The 15,689-nt window shown below is 43.4% G+C and overlaps 1 protein-coding gene across 3 annotated transcripts in view; it reads right to left on the reverse strand.

Annotated features, from left to right (window-relative positions):
- BMPER (BMP binding endothelial regulator) overlaps positions 1-15,689 on the reverse strand; it is a 254,972-nt gene that overhangs the window by 210,493 nt on the left and 28,790 nt on the right. For all 3 annotated transcript variants that reach the window (XM_059932712.1, XM_059932711.1, XM_059932710.1), the window contains exon 3: positions 13,208-13,307. In XM_059932712.1, the coding sequence (XP_059788695.1) occupies positions 13,208-13,307 (100 nt within the window). The remainder of the gene's footprint in view (positions 1-13,207; positions 13,308-15,689) is intronic.

Genomic DNA, 15,689 nt, shown 5'->3' on the forward strand with positions numbered 1-15,689 from the left:
AAATCACAGTTGTGCTTAGTGTTAAGAAGGAGAGATACTTAATTCCATGGCAAGTGGCCATGGAGGCCAGGAAGTGATGCCTAAAGTGAAAGCTGAAGAAAGGGTAAAAGTCAACTAGATGCCATAGGGTGGAAAAGCAGCCAGGAAGAGCGAGCAGTATGTACAAAGCTCCATGACCAGAAGAAGGCACAGAACACTGAGAGAAACAAAATAAAGTCTCCTAACGGCAGGAGTCCAGAACAAGGGAGGCTAGAGAGGTAAGCAGGAGCCAGACATTACAGGGAGGAAAGGGAACAGCCAAGGGTGAGCACTTGCTAGCACTTGTTGTGTGCAGGATCCATAAGATATATTCTAGCTCTAAGTGCCATTCTTGATAGATGCTTCTACCTGCCATGCATACCAGAGATGCTCTGACTATGGTTGGTAGATTCTAAGGTGATCCTCAAGACTTCCACTCCCTGATACCTCCACCTTGTGTAATCCCCAGCCCTTGAGTGTGGGCAAGACTTGTGGATGTGATGGATGTCACTACCATGATTAGGTTATACAAAGATGAAGCGATTTTACAGGTGTAATTAAGATCCCTAATCAATTTCACTTTGAGTCATTAAAGAGGGAAATTTTCCTGAGTGGGCCTGACCTAATAAGTGAGCCCTTAAAAAGAGTCCATAGGGCAGAGAGACACTCTCCTGTTAGCCTTGAAGAAGTAAGCCATTCTACAGCTACAAGGAATCAAATTCTAACAACACGAGCTTAGAAGATGACCTTGAGCCTCAGATGAAACCGCAGCCCTGGCTGACCTTGACTGCAGCCTTGTGAGACCCAGCTAAGCCATGCCCAGAATCCTAACACCTGGAAACTATGCGATAATAAATGACTGTTATTTTAGGCCACTAAGTTTTATGACAAACTTGTTATGCATCAATAGAAAATAAATAGACTGGACATTGGTAGCTGAAGGAAGCTCTGTCAGGCTGGTAGCCATCGAAGAGGATTCCCATGTTTTTTATATGGATGCCAGGTCCACACCTGATTGCAACACTTTGCATATGATATGACAAGGGACCAGGACCACCATTCTCCTCTGTCACAATGAGGAACATTCTCAACTTGCCCACTTCAGAAAAGTAAAAACTGATGCACCCCAAGTCAGCAGCTAGCCTCGGAAATCTAATCTTCTAACTTAAAGGCAATCACAAACTCTTCACTTAAACTGTCTTCCAAAATCCCATGGAGTCTAAAACACTGAGGCTGTTAATAGAAGGACTGAAGCAAATTTTACAGAGAAAGCAGATCTCTCTTTTAAGTTTTCTTACTAGTTTTAACAACAAAAACAGGTTTTGTAAAGTATGATTTTAATGTTAACAAGATCTTTTCAAACAAATAGGGTCTTTTTTAAATTTAAATGCCAAAATAGCCTGGTTTATATTATAGGAAGCCAATGTATGAAATATAACATTTTATATATCTTTTTTCAGTTAAAGAAAAGGAGGGAGGAAAACAAATCCCTCAAGTTATTGGTTTTTTCTCGTCTTTAAAAACATATTAACGAACTCCACTCAAATTTGGGGGGCTGAATAGGTAAAACTAGTTATACTGTTAAAGGTTAAAATAGTTATAGCTTACAATATACACGCAGGCATCTCATAATCTAACAACTTCAAGAAACACGTCAAGAATTCTCCTAAGCTCAAAATCATGGTAAAAATAACAGTGGCACTGGAATTGAGTAGCTCCGTGATGGGAATGTTTTTCAGAGTAATGTAATTTCCTAAGATGTTTTAAGTGATAGGTTAGAGTCTCAGCATTAAAGCAGCTAGGAGTAAAGCTGCTGGAGACTGCTTTTTGTATGCATAGACTGACTCTGGAAGGATTCTCACAAATCCAGTAAATGGTTATCTCCAGGAAAGGGTACAAGGTTGCTAGGGTCGAGAATAGGAAGAAGCCTTACTTTTACTATAGATGTTCTTGTGTATTTTTTAAATAAATTTATTTATTTATTTACTTTTGGCCGCGTTGGGTCTTCGTTGCTGCGTGCAGGCTTTCTCTAGTTGCGGCGAGCGGGGGCTACTCTTCATTGTGGTTTGCGGGCTTCTCACTGCGGTGGCTTCTCTTGTTGTGGAGCACGGGCTCTAGGCGCTCAGGCTCAGTAGTTGTGGCTCGTGGGCTCTAGAGCGCAGGCTCAGTAGTTGTGGCGCATGGGCTTGGTTGCTCCGTGGCATGTGGGACCTTCCCGGACCAGGGCTCGAACCCATGTCCCCTGCATTGGCACGTGGATTCTTAACCACTGTGCCACCAGGGAAGTCCCTTTTGTGTATTTTTAATTGTATGAATGCATTATCTATCAAAAATATTTTATGAAACCAGGCATACACATACATACTCACAAAAGAGTAAAGCTCATATGAATTGTCTCCCTGGGGCACTGCAGTACAGTCATGGATACTGAAGAGGAAAAGAAAGTAATTTTAGGGGTTCCCCAAAAAAGTCAATTAGTAAGAAAAGCCACCTCCTCCTAAGCCACATGTTGTTTCCAATACCTCCACAAAGCTTCTTTGCCCATGTACTTCCTCGGAAATTGCTGGTCCACCCACAGTATAAAAGTCCATGGAGGGAGAAGGGGTGTGACACAGATGAAACTGATGCAGGCAAAACTGATGCCAGTGTCTCTCTCACTCCTTCATTTCTGGAGCCCTCCTAATTCTCCAGGTCTTTCCTCCCTCCTTCTTATCTCATAGGCGGTGTATGTGTTACCAGGCAGAAGAATGGAGCATTTGGAGTCTGAGCCCTGCTACCTCTGAGCAACTGTGGGATCTTGAAAAACATCACTTCCCGTCTCTAAGCATCTCTGTTTCCCCATCTGTTAAATCAGAACAATAATAACCACCACCTCAGGGGTGATATAACATTATCTATGAAAACCTAAAGACTGGGGTTTGTCTATTCCAAAATATTCTCTAAATCTAGTTCACAGTACAGTTTAAATGACTGGTAGAGTATTAACCTTAAGGCAGGTCATTCCTTACTTGGGATGTGAAACCTGGGACAAACTGCATCCGGGTCAATCATACATAATAACTACCAGAGATTTTGGTGATGTCTAAAAGGAAGGAAAACAGAGGTTGGGGAAAGAGCTGCTCTTTTGTTTGGGCAGCAGACAATGCACGGTTATAATTGCTAAAAGAAATCTGGTTAAAAGCAAACAACCAGATTGACACATGCATGGAAAAACTCACGGTTATTCCATCTTAAACCGTGTAAACAACAGGACAATTTATTCTGTCAACATAGGGGGTGTAGTTTTGGTTTTTTTTTTTTTTAATTAATTAATTAATTTATTTATTTATTTTTGCTGTGTCGGGTCTTCATTTCTGTGCGAGGGCTTTCTCTAGTTGTGGCAAGCGGGGGCCACTCTTCATCGCGGTGCGCGGGCCTCTCACTGTCGCGGCCTCTCTTGTTGCGGAGCACAGGCTCCAGACGCGCAGGCTCAGTAGTTGTGGCTCACGGACCTAGTTGCTCCGCGGCATGTGGGGTCTTCCCAGACCCGGGCTCGAACCCGTAGTCCCCTGCATTGGCAGGCAGATTCTCAACCACTGCGCCACCAGGGAAGCCCTGTAGTTATTTTTTTTTAAGTTTTTTTAAATGTTCATTCCTATATATGGTAATCGGCTGGCTCCCTACAAAACAGCCACATAGCAATATTCTGAAAGGCACTGTCATCTTCCAAGTCATTCTCGAAGCAAAAGGAGAAGCGGCTCCTGATTTGTGACCTTGTACTGCTTTAAAGGCAAGCTATAATTAATAATACTCAATCTTTTACCATTATTCATAGCTCTATTTTACTTTGGTCAGCACTTGGTCTCTATAAATGAGCCCAATCCCCTTAAAATTCTCCAGGCATGTTTTGCTCCCTAACTATTTACCAGAACCTAGGATGGTTGTCCAGTTTTAGAAATCAGTGTGCAAATATTTATATTTTGCCTCTTTCCTTTCATTTTGAGACATCATAGGATCTTTTTAAATCAAATATAAAAATTAAACTATTAAACAACCCATGGGATCACAACCCATAGAAAAATGAGACAAGGCACAGAGAAATCAAAGACAAGAAAAGATTGTGGAATATAAATCCCACTTGATAAATGAAAGACTATTTTCTTGTATCTTTCATCAAAGTATTGTGGACAATTAATATTTTATGCTCTGTATGAAGAAAGAGGATGGAATTTGACCTATAAATGTTTGAAAAACACCTTATTTGTTTATTATCCACTAATAACAAACATATATTCAGATAACAAGTACATGATTGTTCATGAAAGAACCCCAAATTAAAGGGTGATTCTCAGTCCAAGTAAATACAGAAAAGCTGCCAAAGCCGTCTATTTGACTCTCAATGATCTCATTTGTTTTCATCAAATAATATTGAGATTTTTCAAATTAGATTATCTTTTGCCCAGTTATTAGGCTATTTGGATTAAAATGTATGACAATTATTAGCATAAAATAATCTGAAAAGTACACTGAAACACTTGCTTGAGAAGAATAAGTTATAATTTACTTACTTTTTTGTTTGAAAGAATAATCTGGCTTCATAAAAGGTAAGAACAATTTGGTAAGCAGTGCCAGGTATCCCATAAATACCTGGCATGGGATCAGTAAATACTTGTTGAATGAATGAATGAATGGAACATATGAGCAATCTGATTGAAGCAAACAAGAACACAAATGTCTATACACACACACACACAACCTTCCTAAAAATCCTTTTGGAAATATGAGTTTTCATATTTATGTCTCAGCAGATTTACTCTACTGCTTCCTTTTCAATACCAACATCTTCTTCAGAGGAAAATAAGCAGAAGTCATGATAGGATCCTTCATGCTTTTGTCTGACCCCCCTCACCCTCCCCTAAACAATCAACTAACAAAAACTTCAAAGCCCAGGAAATGGTGTTTTAACAAGTGCCCTAGGTGATCATGAGTGGTGGGCAATGCCTAAGAACTATTCCATGCCTTTGTGTGGATCATGACCTTCACCTGGGAGCTTCCCACAAACAGCTCTCTTTGGATGTGATGAACTCCTTCTTGATCACAAAAATGAGTTGCCTCTTCTGGAAAGCCTTCCCCAGCACACTCCCCTTGCCCTCTGCACTCTGGCACACCTTCCCTGGAGAACTTCCCCCGTTGGATGGTATTGTTTTGTCCCTCCAGTAGAGCAAGCTCCTTGAGGGCTTGGATACCCTCTGGTTGATCTTTGCATCACTAACACCTTGGCAAATGAGTGATTTAAGTTCTCTGAGCCTTCGGTTTCCTCATATATAAAATGAGAAAGACAGAAATGCCCCTGATGTTGTGAGGACTAAGTGGTGAGCATAAACCAGCTAACCCAGTATCCAGCACTGGGGGGAAACACATCCCTTTGGGACTACTATTATGAAGGTAACAGGTGAGGATAAAGGTTTTAAAATCAACCAGACGAGTCACACCTCACCACCCACAGGGCTTCAACAACACTAAGTGGAAAAGCAAATGCCACGGCTTTCTCAAAGGGTCAAAGCTCTTGGTAAATACAAGCAGGTTCCACTTTTCATCACACCAGAAGGTGACCAACATATAGAAGACCTTGTTTTCCTGTAGGAACAATATCATCACTGAGCCTGGCCTCAAAACAAAGAATAGGAATGATCCTTAAAGACCCATAGAGAATGAGCATAGTCTTTACGGATGTAATAAATATAAACTTCTGTAATTATTTAAAGGAATGAAATGAGACTCCACATAATTACAAATAAACTATGAACACTAATTACAAGTGTTCCCAAATATACATCAGTACACATAGAATATAGATATAAACATAAGCGTAAATTAATATGGGAATTTTAAATGGCCCAAATTTCTTAAGAGACTGTCCAAGAAAGAATGAGCTGATGATATGCCTTCTTCTCTTTGTGCTTTCCCCCTATTGGAAGTATCAAAACAAAAAGTAATAACTTCAGAGAGTCTTCAAATTCCTCAAATGTGAAGTATGTTTGATAACTGAGATGATGAAAATGAGGATGATGATATTTTCTCATTGAAAAATCATTCTTAGAAATAAGAGGCATGTAAAACAGTCCCCCTTTCTTCATCTAGCCTATATTCTAAACTTAGTTGATTCTGTTACGGCAGTTCAGTTCATTGGGCGAAATTTTGCAAAAATACCACCATTCAAGTCTTAATTTGTTGACAACTGTCAGTGCTTTCTATATTTCATTGAAAAACAAAAAAGAATTGCTGACCCTCAGTTAGGTTCTTTAAAAGGAACTTGATACCATTTCTCACAAAACCACAAAAAGGGGAGGAAAATATCCCTTGTAATATGGGAGAAACCCAGAACAGGAAAGAATTGGGATAGGAGTGTGCACGTGGCAGTCTCAAATAAAGAGTTGGCTATATGGGCAGTGTATGGGCAACATGGCTATATGCGCAAGTTAAGGCAAAAGCAGCTGATTCGCCTAAATGTTGCTATGTGTAATACCAACTTCTCCTCTAGTCTATCATAATCTTTTAGGAAGAAAGGCTTGAAAACTCTCAAAGGAATAGGAAAGGAGACTAGCCTTGCCTCTTTTGGAGGCCGCTGAGTAAGGTCCATTACAATTTAACTTGTGCACGCCTCTCCCCACAGCACTTTGATTTCCAGGTCTGTCTTTGAGCATCAGACACACAGGGGCACAACAAGAATGGCAAGTTGGTTCCCCGTAGCTTGGCATAAAACTGAAAGTCTAAACGTCTATCAACAGGGAGATGTTAAATAAATTATTGTACGTCTGTGCTATGGGATCCACACAACTAAAAAGCATGAACTGGCATGGGAAAATTCCTAAATCATATTAGTGTAGAGATATTTTTAAAAAGCTAACTGTGAAAGAAAAATTACTATTTAATTTCACTTATGTAAAAATAAAACCACACATACAAAATTACACATATATATAAATGTGTGTATATGTAATAAACTGGAAAAGGTCTGGGAAAGACACAATAAATTGATAACAGTTGTTATTTCTGAAAAGAGTGGGTTTTTGTAGCTCAGAAAAGACTTTACTCCCTTGTTTAAATTTTTAGTATGATAATGTATTGATGCAGTAGTGAGATAGCTACTACATCAATAGTTAAAATTAAAAATAAAGTTAAAATTGAAAATAATTATGCTAAGGAAGGGAAAGAGGAAGAGAAAGAAGTTGGAAAAGAAAAAAAAAGTTTCAGCAAATGATGGGAGGTCCTTTGCCAGTTCTTGGGGCTCAAGTCCCACCACCCTCCCCGCCGTTTATTTACACAACTGAATAACTAGGAAGAGTTTTGATAACCATTCACCAGCACTTCAACATTTGAGTTACATTTTCTTGGTCATTATCTACTTTTCTTTCTCTCTTATACCATCATTCTAATGATTAAAAAAATTTCAAAATAGCAGGAGAGCAAAGGATCACAGCCTCACAGCTACGAGGGGCAAAGAGATTTCACCCCAAAGATGCACTGACCAGGGCAGATATCGACCAAGAGCCTCTCACAGATGTGCTTCTCATTCCTTCATCAGAAAGACCCACCTTCTCTCTTCCTTTCCTTTCTTTACCTGGTAGCAGTGGTTCTCAAGCCTCAGCCCCCATGAGAGTCCCGGTGGTGACCTGAAAATGTAGACTCACGGGACCGAGGGCAGAGCTTGTGATACAGCAGGCCTGCAAGCCTAATGATGAGACCAGTCTGTCCCCCATCGCTGTCATTTACTACCTCTGTCGCCTTGGGGCTCTCAGTGCCACCACTTCATGTGTAAAACGGGGCTATGATAGTACCTCCCTGAGTAGGCTGTGAGGATCCAGTGCCTGACTCTGCATAAGGACTATATATACGTTCGAGCCCCTGCAATTTTGATGAAGATGATTAGGATCTCAGTTACTACTGTTATTGGGCAAGGCCCAGGAAGCTGCATTATCATAGGTAAGTCTTTGGTCCACTGCATTTTGAGAAACACTGCTTACACTCACAATTCCCTCAGGTAAGAGGAAGAACAAACAACCACAAACAATACTCCAGCGAAACTCAAAGCAACTAACTTGGACTACTGCTGCATCCAGTTAGCAATACTAGATTTCCCCTTCCCGTGTGCCTGCTGATGGTAGAAAGGTTTTCTAGAAGGGGAGTCTTTGCTGGGAAGCCTGGTAGGCCCAGGCCCTTCACCCATTCTGCCAGGTTAGGTACGTGCTGTGCTCACCTTTACAAGAGGGCGGATCTGTCTGGTGACCAGCTTTAAAAACAGCATAAGGTGGTACCTCTGAATGCAAATGACTTTCAAAATACAGGAGAATTAAGTCCATCAGCTCTCCATTCACCATGCGTTAACTAGCCGGAGGGGCTTTGAGGTCCCTTCAACGCCCTGAATCCGCTTCCTGGACCCGCCCCGGAAGCAGAGGAGGGGCCTCGGGTCCGCAGGCCGGAAGCCCTGGAGGGAGGAGCCCTGGAGGGAGGAGCCCCGGAGTCGCGGGCGGAAGTCGGTGTGGCCCCGGTTGATGTCCTGCATCTCCCCTCCCCTCTCTTCCTACCGGTTGGCGCTGGTCGCTGCCAGCGCGGCACGGGGTCCCCGAGAGTAAGAGCCGCGGTGGCTGTGGACCGGGAGCGCCCGCGGGTGTTCCAGGCCCTTCCCCTGCCAGGCACAGAGCGCCAGGTCTGTAGGAACAGGGTGCGAGTCCTGGCTAGCCATTGCAAACTTTTTGTGACTTAGTGCAAATCGTTAAGTCAGTTCCTCATCTGTAAAATGGGCTTCGTATTACAGATTTAGCACAGTCAAATAAATGTATGCGTCGACCGCAAAACAAACAAACAAAAAAAATTGACCCTGAGATAATCTTGCCTGGACATCATTCTGCTCTAAAATAAAGTATTATCAACAAACTCATTACTACGACTCCTCACGCAATCATTCTAAGTAAAAGTTAAAACCACCAGTGTTAGCACTGACCACGCCCGTTGGAAGAGGGCTTACGAGAAGCACAGCTGCCGCGGTTGTCTCAGTATCTGCTCCACACTGAGGATTTGCTGCTGTCCTTGTTCCACTGCGTGATCAGAGGACACGAGATGGGGAGGAGAGGTTTACCCAGATTCCTTGGGAGGCCAAATCCAGAGTGGTTTCTGGGTTCACACCAAGATCTCCTCTCTACCCAGGCAATGCTCTTGATCCTCCCTTTTTGGTCGTTATTCCTTTACTGCACATGTTCTTTGGTTTCAGCTTCTTGTACTTACCCTTGCCCAATGCTAAAATCCAGGGTATAACCTAAATGCCCAGGAATGGAGAAATGACCCAATGAATGTTGGTACATTCCCACGCAGATTCTTATGTGCCCATTAAGGACAGTATTTCCAAACAAGTTGAGAAGATGTTATGCCCTGATGTTAAGTGGGAGAAGAAAAAAAAAAAAAGCAAAAAAACCCAGAAATAACACAATTCGATAGTAAGATGTCAACTAGGTAAACACTTCGACGTGGGAAAAAAATACAGAAAACATATATCAAATATTAACTGTTGTTACTTCTGGGTGGTGGGATTATGAGTAATTTATTTTCTGCTTTTCCACAGTTTAGCCTATTTTTAAAAGCTTCTTCTATGAGCATATGTAACTATTCTAATCAGAAAAACATAAATAAACCAGTGCAAATACAACTGTGTCCCTTAAAACCCAGGAGACAAAAACTGTATTATGGAGTGGAAATAGAGAAAATGAAGGGGGGCATCTTAAGAGCCCCCTCTACAGCCTGACAAGTCAGCACTTTTCAGGAGTCTCTCTCAGGAAGGTCCACCTCAGGGCAGGCTGGGGATTCTGATCTCCCCCAAAAGGCCTGGACTTTACTGTCAGAAAGAGAACTCAGGGCGCTGAATTCACTGGTCTATTCTTGGGTCCAGTTTAATTTGAAGAGACTTTATCATCTTTTTTAATTTTATTTATTTATTTATTTATTTATTCTTGGCTGTGTTGGGTCTTCGTTTCTGTGCGAGGGCTTTCTCTAGTTGCGGCAAGCGGGGGCCACTCTTCATCGCGGTGCGCGGGCCTCTATCGCAGCCTCTCTTGTTGCGGAGCACGGGCTCCAGACGCGCAGGCTCAGTAGTTGTGGCTCACAGGCCCAGTTGCTCCATGGCATGTGGGATCTTCCCAGACCAGGGCTCGAACCCATGTCCCCTGCATTGGCAGGCAGATTCTCAACCACTGCACCACCAGGGAAGCCCGAGACTTTATCATCTTAAGCTCAAAAAGAGTACTCATGAAATGTATTTGTCACAAGTATCCCTTTCCCTTGGAAGATTAGGATGATCAAAGGACAGAATGATGATAAAGGAAACAGCAGGACAAGAAGGCAAGTAGGTTACACACTACAGCAACCCAAAGTGCCCTCCTGTGCTACGGTTAACGGGAAATGAACCTAATGCCTTGGGCATGGTTCCTTCACACATCCTGCTTCCACCCTGTAGCATCCAACTCATCTCTCACTGGCGAGGCAGCCTTGCAAGATGAAGATGGTAAATCAGCCGTTAAAAAAAATAAAGAATTAAATAGAAGAGGTTCTTTAAGGTGAATCAATGATAACTTAGACACACATTGGCTCAGTAATGTATTCTTTTCTTTCTTTTTTTATTTTATTTTATTTATTTATTTATTCTGGCTGCATCGGGTCTTAGTTGCGGCACGTGGGATCTTTGGTGAGGCATGCGGGATCTTCTGTTGCAGTGCGCGGGCTTCTCTCTAGTTGTGGCGTGCAGGGTTTTTGTTGTTTTTGTTGTTTTCTCTCTCTAGTTGTGGCCCGCAGACTCCAGGGCACGTGGGCACTGTAGTTTGCGGCACGTGGGCTCTCTCGTTGAAGCTGGCAAGCTCAGTAGTCGTGGTGCTCAGGTTTAGTTGCCCCGAGGCACGTGGGATCTTAGTTCCCCCACCAGGGATCGAACCCACGTCCACTGCATTGGAAGCCGGATTCTTTACCACTGGACCACCAGGGAAGTCCCAGTAATGTATTCTTAATTGGAATTACTTTATCTGACCATCAGCTTGGGAGACTCCTAAGAAATTACTATTTCAGGTCTTGCATCAATAGCTCTCAGAAGTCACGTGAGTAAAACATCTGCCTCCCAACTCCGTAGGAAAGAGATGAGAAGTAAATGGCTGATTTCTCCTGCTCCAAAAGGCTTCAGAAGATGCATTTTTATAGTCAAGTCCATCAGGTATTTACAGAGCACCTACTATATTTATATTAACCGAGAAATGTTTGCATGCCAGGCACTTTGCTAAACACATTGACTGTGTCTCGCCATTAGCTCCCTCCGACACAATTATTATCCTCATTTAACAGGAGAGGGAACTGGGGTAGAAAGAGGTTCCATGTCTCTACCTGCTCAAGTGAAAACCTTGGGGTATTAGTTTCTCAGGTTGCTGTGACAAATTACCACCAGCTTGGAGGCTTAAGACAACAGAAATGTATTCTCTCACAGTTCTGGAAAGTAGAAGTCCAAAATCAAGGTGTTGGCAGGGCCATGCTCCATCTGAAGCTTCTAGGGAAGACCCCTCCTGGCCTTTTCCCAGCTCCTGGTAACCCGAGGCATTCCTTGGCTTGGGGCAACACAACTCCAACCTCTGCCTCTTATTTATTTATTTATTTATAGACTTAAACATTATAGTTTAAGTCTATAAATAGTAACTATAATAACTATAGTTACTCACAAACAACTTGGCATTAATCCTTGACGTGTGGATTTCATATAATAGTGTGCGTTGTAAAGTTCAAAGTCCTCCTTGAGCGTAGAGACTTGTGGGTTGTCACTAGAAATGGCGCTTTAGTTTACTTGGTTTCTATGGAGCTCCTTTTGAGAGCTCTACAGAAGGGAGCCTCCCCTTTGTAGCTCCAAAAAAGGATATTCTTCTGTGGGGGTAGAAATCACCTGGTCAAGATCTCTTTCAGAGGTTCCCACCCAGGCTGCACATTAAATCTCCCGGGAGCTTCTTCAAAAGACAGATGCCTTAGCCCCCCTCCCCAGGGCAAGTGAATCTGAATCTCAGCAACAGAGCCCAGGCGTCTATACCTGCCCCTCTTGTTATACAGCCACGTTCTCTGTGTGTCTCTGTCTGCTCTTCATATAAAGACACCAGTCATATTGGATTTGCAGCCACCCTAATCCGGTATGACCTTATCTTAACTAATTACATCTCCAAAGATCCCATTTCCAATTAAGGTCACATTCTGAGGTTCCTAATGGACATGAACTTTTGGGGAACACTCTGCAACCCAGGATGCATCTTCAGGGTGAGAAATCTCTTTGCAACCCAGGACTGTTGGATTTGGACTTGGCAGTGTGACTCCGGAGCCCACATCCTGAACAACTGTGCTCATTTTGACCTCTGCGGGACCACACTGCATACACTGACATACACTAGGTGACATCAGAGCGTGACCTGGCTCCTGTCCTGAGGAGCTGAGGATCTACTGAACACAAACAAGACAATGAAAAAGCACATCACTGAAGTATCTGTGTGAACTTCTGGATGCCATGGAAACTTAACCAGGAGAGTGACGGATGAGGGCTGGGGGACCTTGAGCACAGGCAGCATCTGGGCAGGTTGGAGGAAAGACCTGAGCTAAGGCAGAGGCAACCTAGAACAGTGTGTTTGAGAGAGACAGGCGCGCCGGAGGGCCACAGGAGATGGGGGTGGAGTAAGGGCGTTTTAGAGATGCTTCAAAGACAAAGGGAAGGACTTAGATTTAATTTGGAAGGAAAGAAAAAACTTTAATAGGGACCAAAATGATAAAAATTGGTCTAAAAGACTCCTCTGGCAGAGCTGGGCAGGGCGAGCGTAGAGCCTGGAAAAACTGAGTGTTGAAACTTCGTGAGAGAACAGGCTTGCGTGCGTGTGTACCAACCTGCAGAGGCATCATGTTTACATCTCTTCTGTGGCATTTTAACAACTTGCCTTAGAAAATAAACCAACGATGCAGATGCTCACCATACTTTCATCCCCTACTAGGAGGACCCCCCCTTACTACCAACTCCCCAACACTCACACACACAGCAGCTTCTCTCCCAACACCCACTTGCACCCCAGCCAAGAGCTGAGTGAAGAGAAAGGTGAGAGAAAGAGAAATTAAAATGCCTGCAGGAACAGCCAAAAAAGGCAGCCAAGACATAAATTACCTTTGCACCGCTCGCAACAGGCTCCCCTCTGCTTGATGGCGAGGGCACAGTCTCTCGACAGCACTGGGCACTTCTCTCTCTTACAGGTCACTTCCTTGTTCTAGGCAAAAAGGACAAGAAACATTTGAAATCAACTTCAAAACAGAATCCCCAGAATCCTAGCACATGGCTGAGGTTTTCCTAGCTTCCCTCTTCCTATCTTGCCTTCATCTTGGCGAGAAAACTCTGTGATAGCAAATGAGATTTTGCTCTTTCTGGAACAAAAATATCCTTCCAGGAATAGATTGAGATTAGGGGCAGATGAAAGGGGATGAAAAGTCCCTTCTTTACCAGCCAATTTAACCTAGATAACCAAACTCCGAGAGAGAGAGGCTTTCTCCCGCCCTGCTCTAAGGTTTCTTTTCAGTACACACTATAGAAATGATAATATTTGTGTAAATCATATTTTGCCCATTGGGCTACCTGGGCCAGGACTGCATCGTGAGAACAAAAATATTTGCACATGGCCATCCAACAATCCTTAATAGTAGAGTGAATTAAAATGCAGCAATCTAAAGTTCCAACTCAAATAATGACAAAGTTGAGTATTGAATCGGCTCAGTAAGAGAAAAAATAATATTCCCTATGCCAAGCAGAGACACAGGAGTCAGTGTTTTATAGCTGTGGGACAGCTGCATTATATTAGCACTTATGCTAATGACAGTGTGGTGAGCATTTGCATCTTTGGTTTTATCCTGAAAAGTTAGCTGTTAAAATGACCTCAAGAAGATCCAAATATGATGCATATACCTGTTTGGAGAACAGGATGCACATGGACCAAAAATACTATGTCACAACACTTCAACGAGATTGGAGCTGTAACAAGGGTCTACTAAATGCTAGGTGCTGTGGCTTTCATTCCTATTAAAATGCTGTGAGATAAGTATTATCACTATCTCTTGTTTATAAACAGGAAAACTGCTGTTCAGAGAAGGTCTATGACTTTTTCAAGATCATACAGCTTTGCGGTGGCAGAGGTGGATTTCAATATTGAGCTCACAAATGTGTACAATGCCCACGCCCTACCCTGAGTTAAGGCTGGGATGACCACACTCATTGCCTGATTTAGGGAGAGATCAGAGAGGAGCAACTGACCAGCCCTCTGACCTCGAGATGAATTCAGAACCCTCCTGGAATATGTGCAGGAGAAATCCTGACTCAGCCCTGACAATGACCTTGGGAAGATTCACAAGTGTAACCAGTATGCTTCAATGTCAAGAGTAAGGAAGATCTCCCCATTTCTATTCCAGCACCAAGGAGGGGTGTGAGGGGGTGAGGGGTGTGAGAGTGTTTAAGTGTGTGTGTGTGTTGGGGACCTGGGGTCCAAGCTGAGCCCATACACCAAATTCTAGCTCTAAAGCAGTTCTCAGATAAAACATGTCACCTTCTGTGCTGCCCTCCAGTTCCCTAGGAGTTGCAGAGCCCCTCAAGATGTTCCCAGGGTCTAATTCTAAAATGAGTCCAGATTGTCATCTCCTCCCTTTTTGAATGAGCAGAACCTCTGAGAGTCCCAGAACCCCACTCCCTCCAACTCACCAATCACCCCACCCCCCTCAGAGTAAGGTATATGGAGCCTGGGGACGGGTGAGCCTCGCCATTCCAACAGCTCTATTTCTACACAGTCTTGTTGTCTCACTGCGCTGATGGCTTTGCAAGGCCACTGAAGCATGGGAATAATGAGCCCACCCCGATCGGTGCTGCTCAAACGTCCCCACGTAGAAAATGGCCATCATTACCGAGGCCAATGTGGTAAACACACAGATGGGGCCGTCCCAACACCTGCCTGGCCACTCAAAGAGCGAGCATCAGTTCTTAGCCACTGTACCCACTCCTGCAGGGCTGGTGTGCAGACCTTCTGTTTTTTCGTTTATTGGTTATTGGTGTCTGATTGTAAGGTGTGGTTGACCTGAGTAATCCAGTCTCCTTTTCTTTCCCCCTTTTCGGTGTGTGTTATGTGATAAAGGTTCTCATAGGGCTAATCTCACTGACTCCTTAAAATCCCATGAGGCAGTGATCCTCACCCTTGGCTGCTAATCAGAACCCGTGTGCAGTTCTTAACAAAGCCTGGCACTGTCTCCCATTCCCTGAAGCTCAGATCTGATTTATCTCAGGACCAGGCTCCCCAGGTAATTCCAGTGTGCAGCCCAGGCTGAAAACCACCGCTGTACGGGGAGCGTTCTTAGTACCAGCGGGGCTGAGGCGGGCTCGGGAGCTGTCCACAGTCCCGGAGTGAACAGCTGCCTGCAACCTGAACCCAGGTATCCTGGCTCCGAGCCCTGCAACTCTCCTTCCCTCACCCTCTCTTCATAATAATGGTGGCATCATGACTCACTGTAAGTCATGGCCCTTTGATTTATGTTCATAGTTTTTTCTTAAATACAAACGTAATACACAGTTATGGTCACAATTCAAATGAAAGAGGTACATTCTTAAAAATTTTTGC

The sequence above is a fragment of the Balaenoptera ricei genome, chromosome 9, assembly GCF_028023285.1.
Source record: "Balaenoptera ricei isolate mBalRic1 chromosome 9, mBalRic1.hap2, whole genome shotgun sequence".
Lineage (NCBI taxonomy): Eukaryota > Metazoa > Chordata > Mammalia > Artiodactyla > Balaenopteridae > Balaenoptera > Balaenoptera ricei.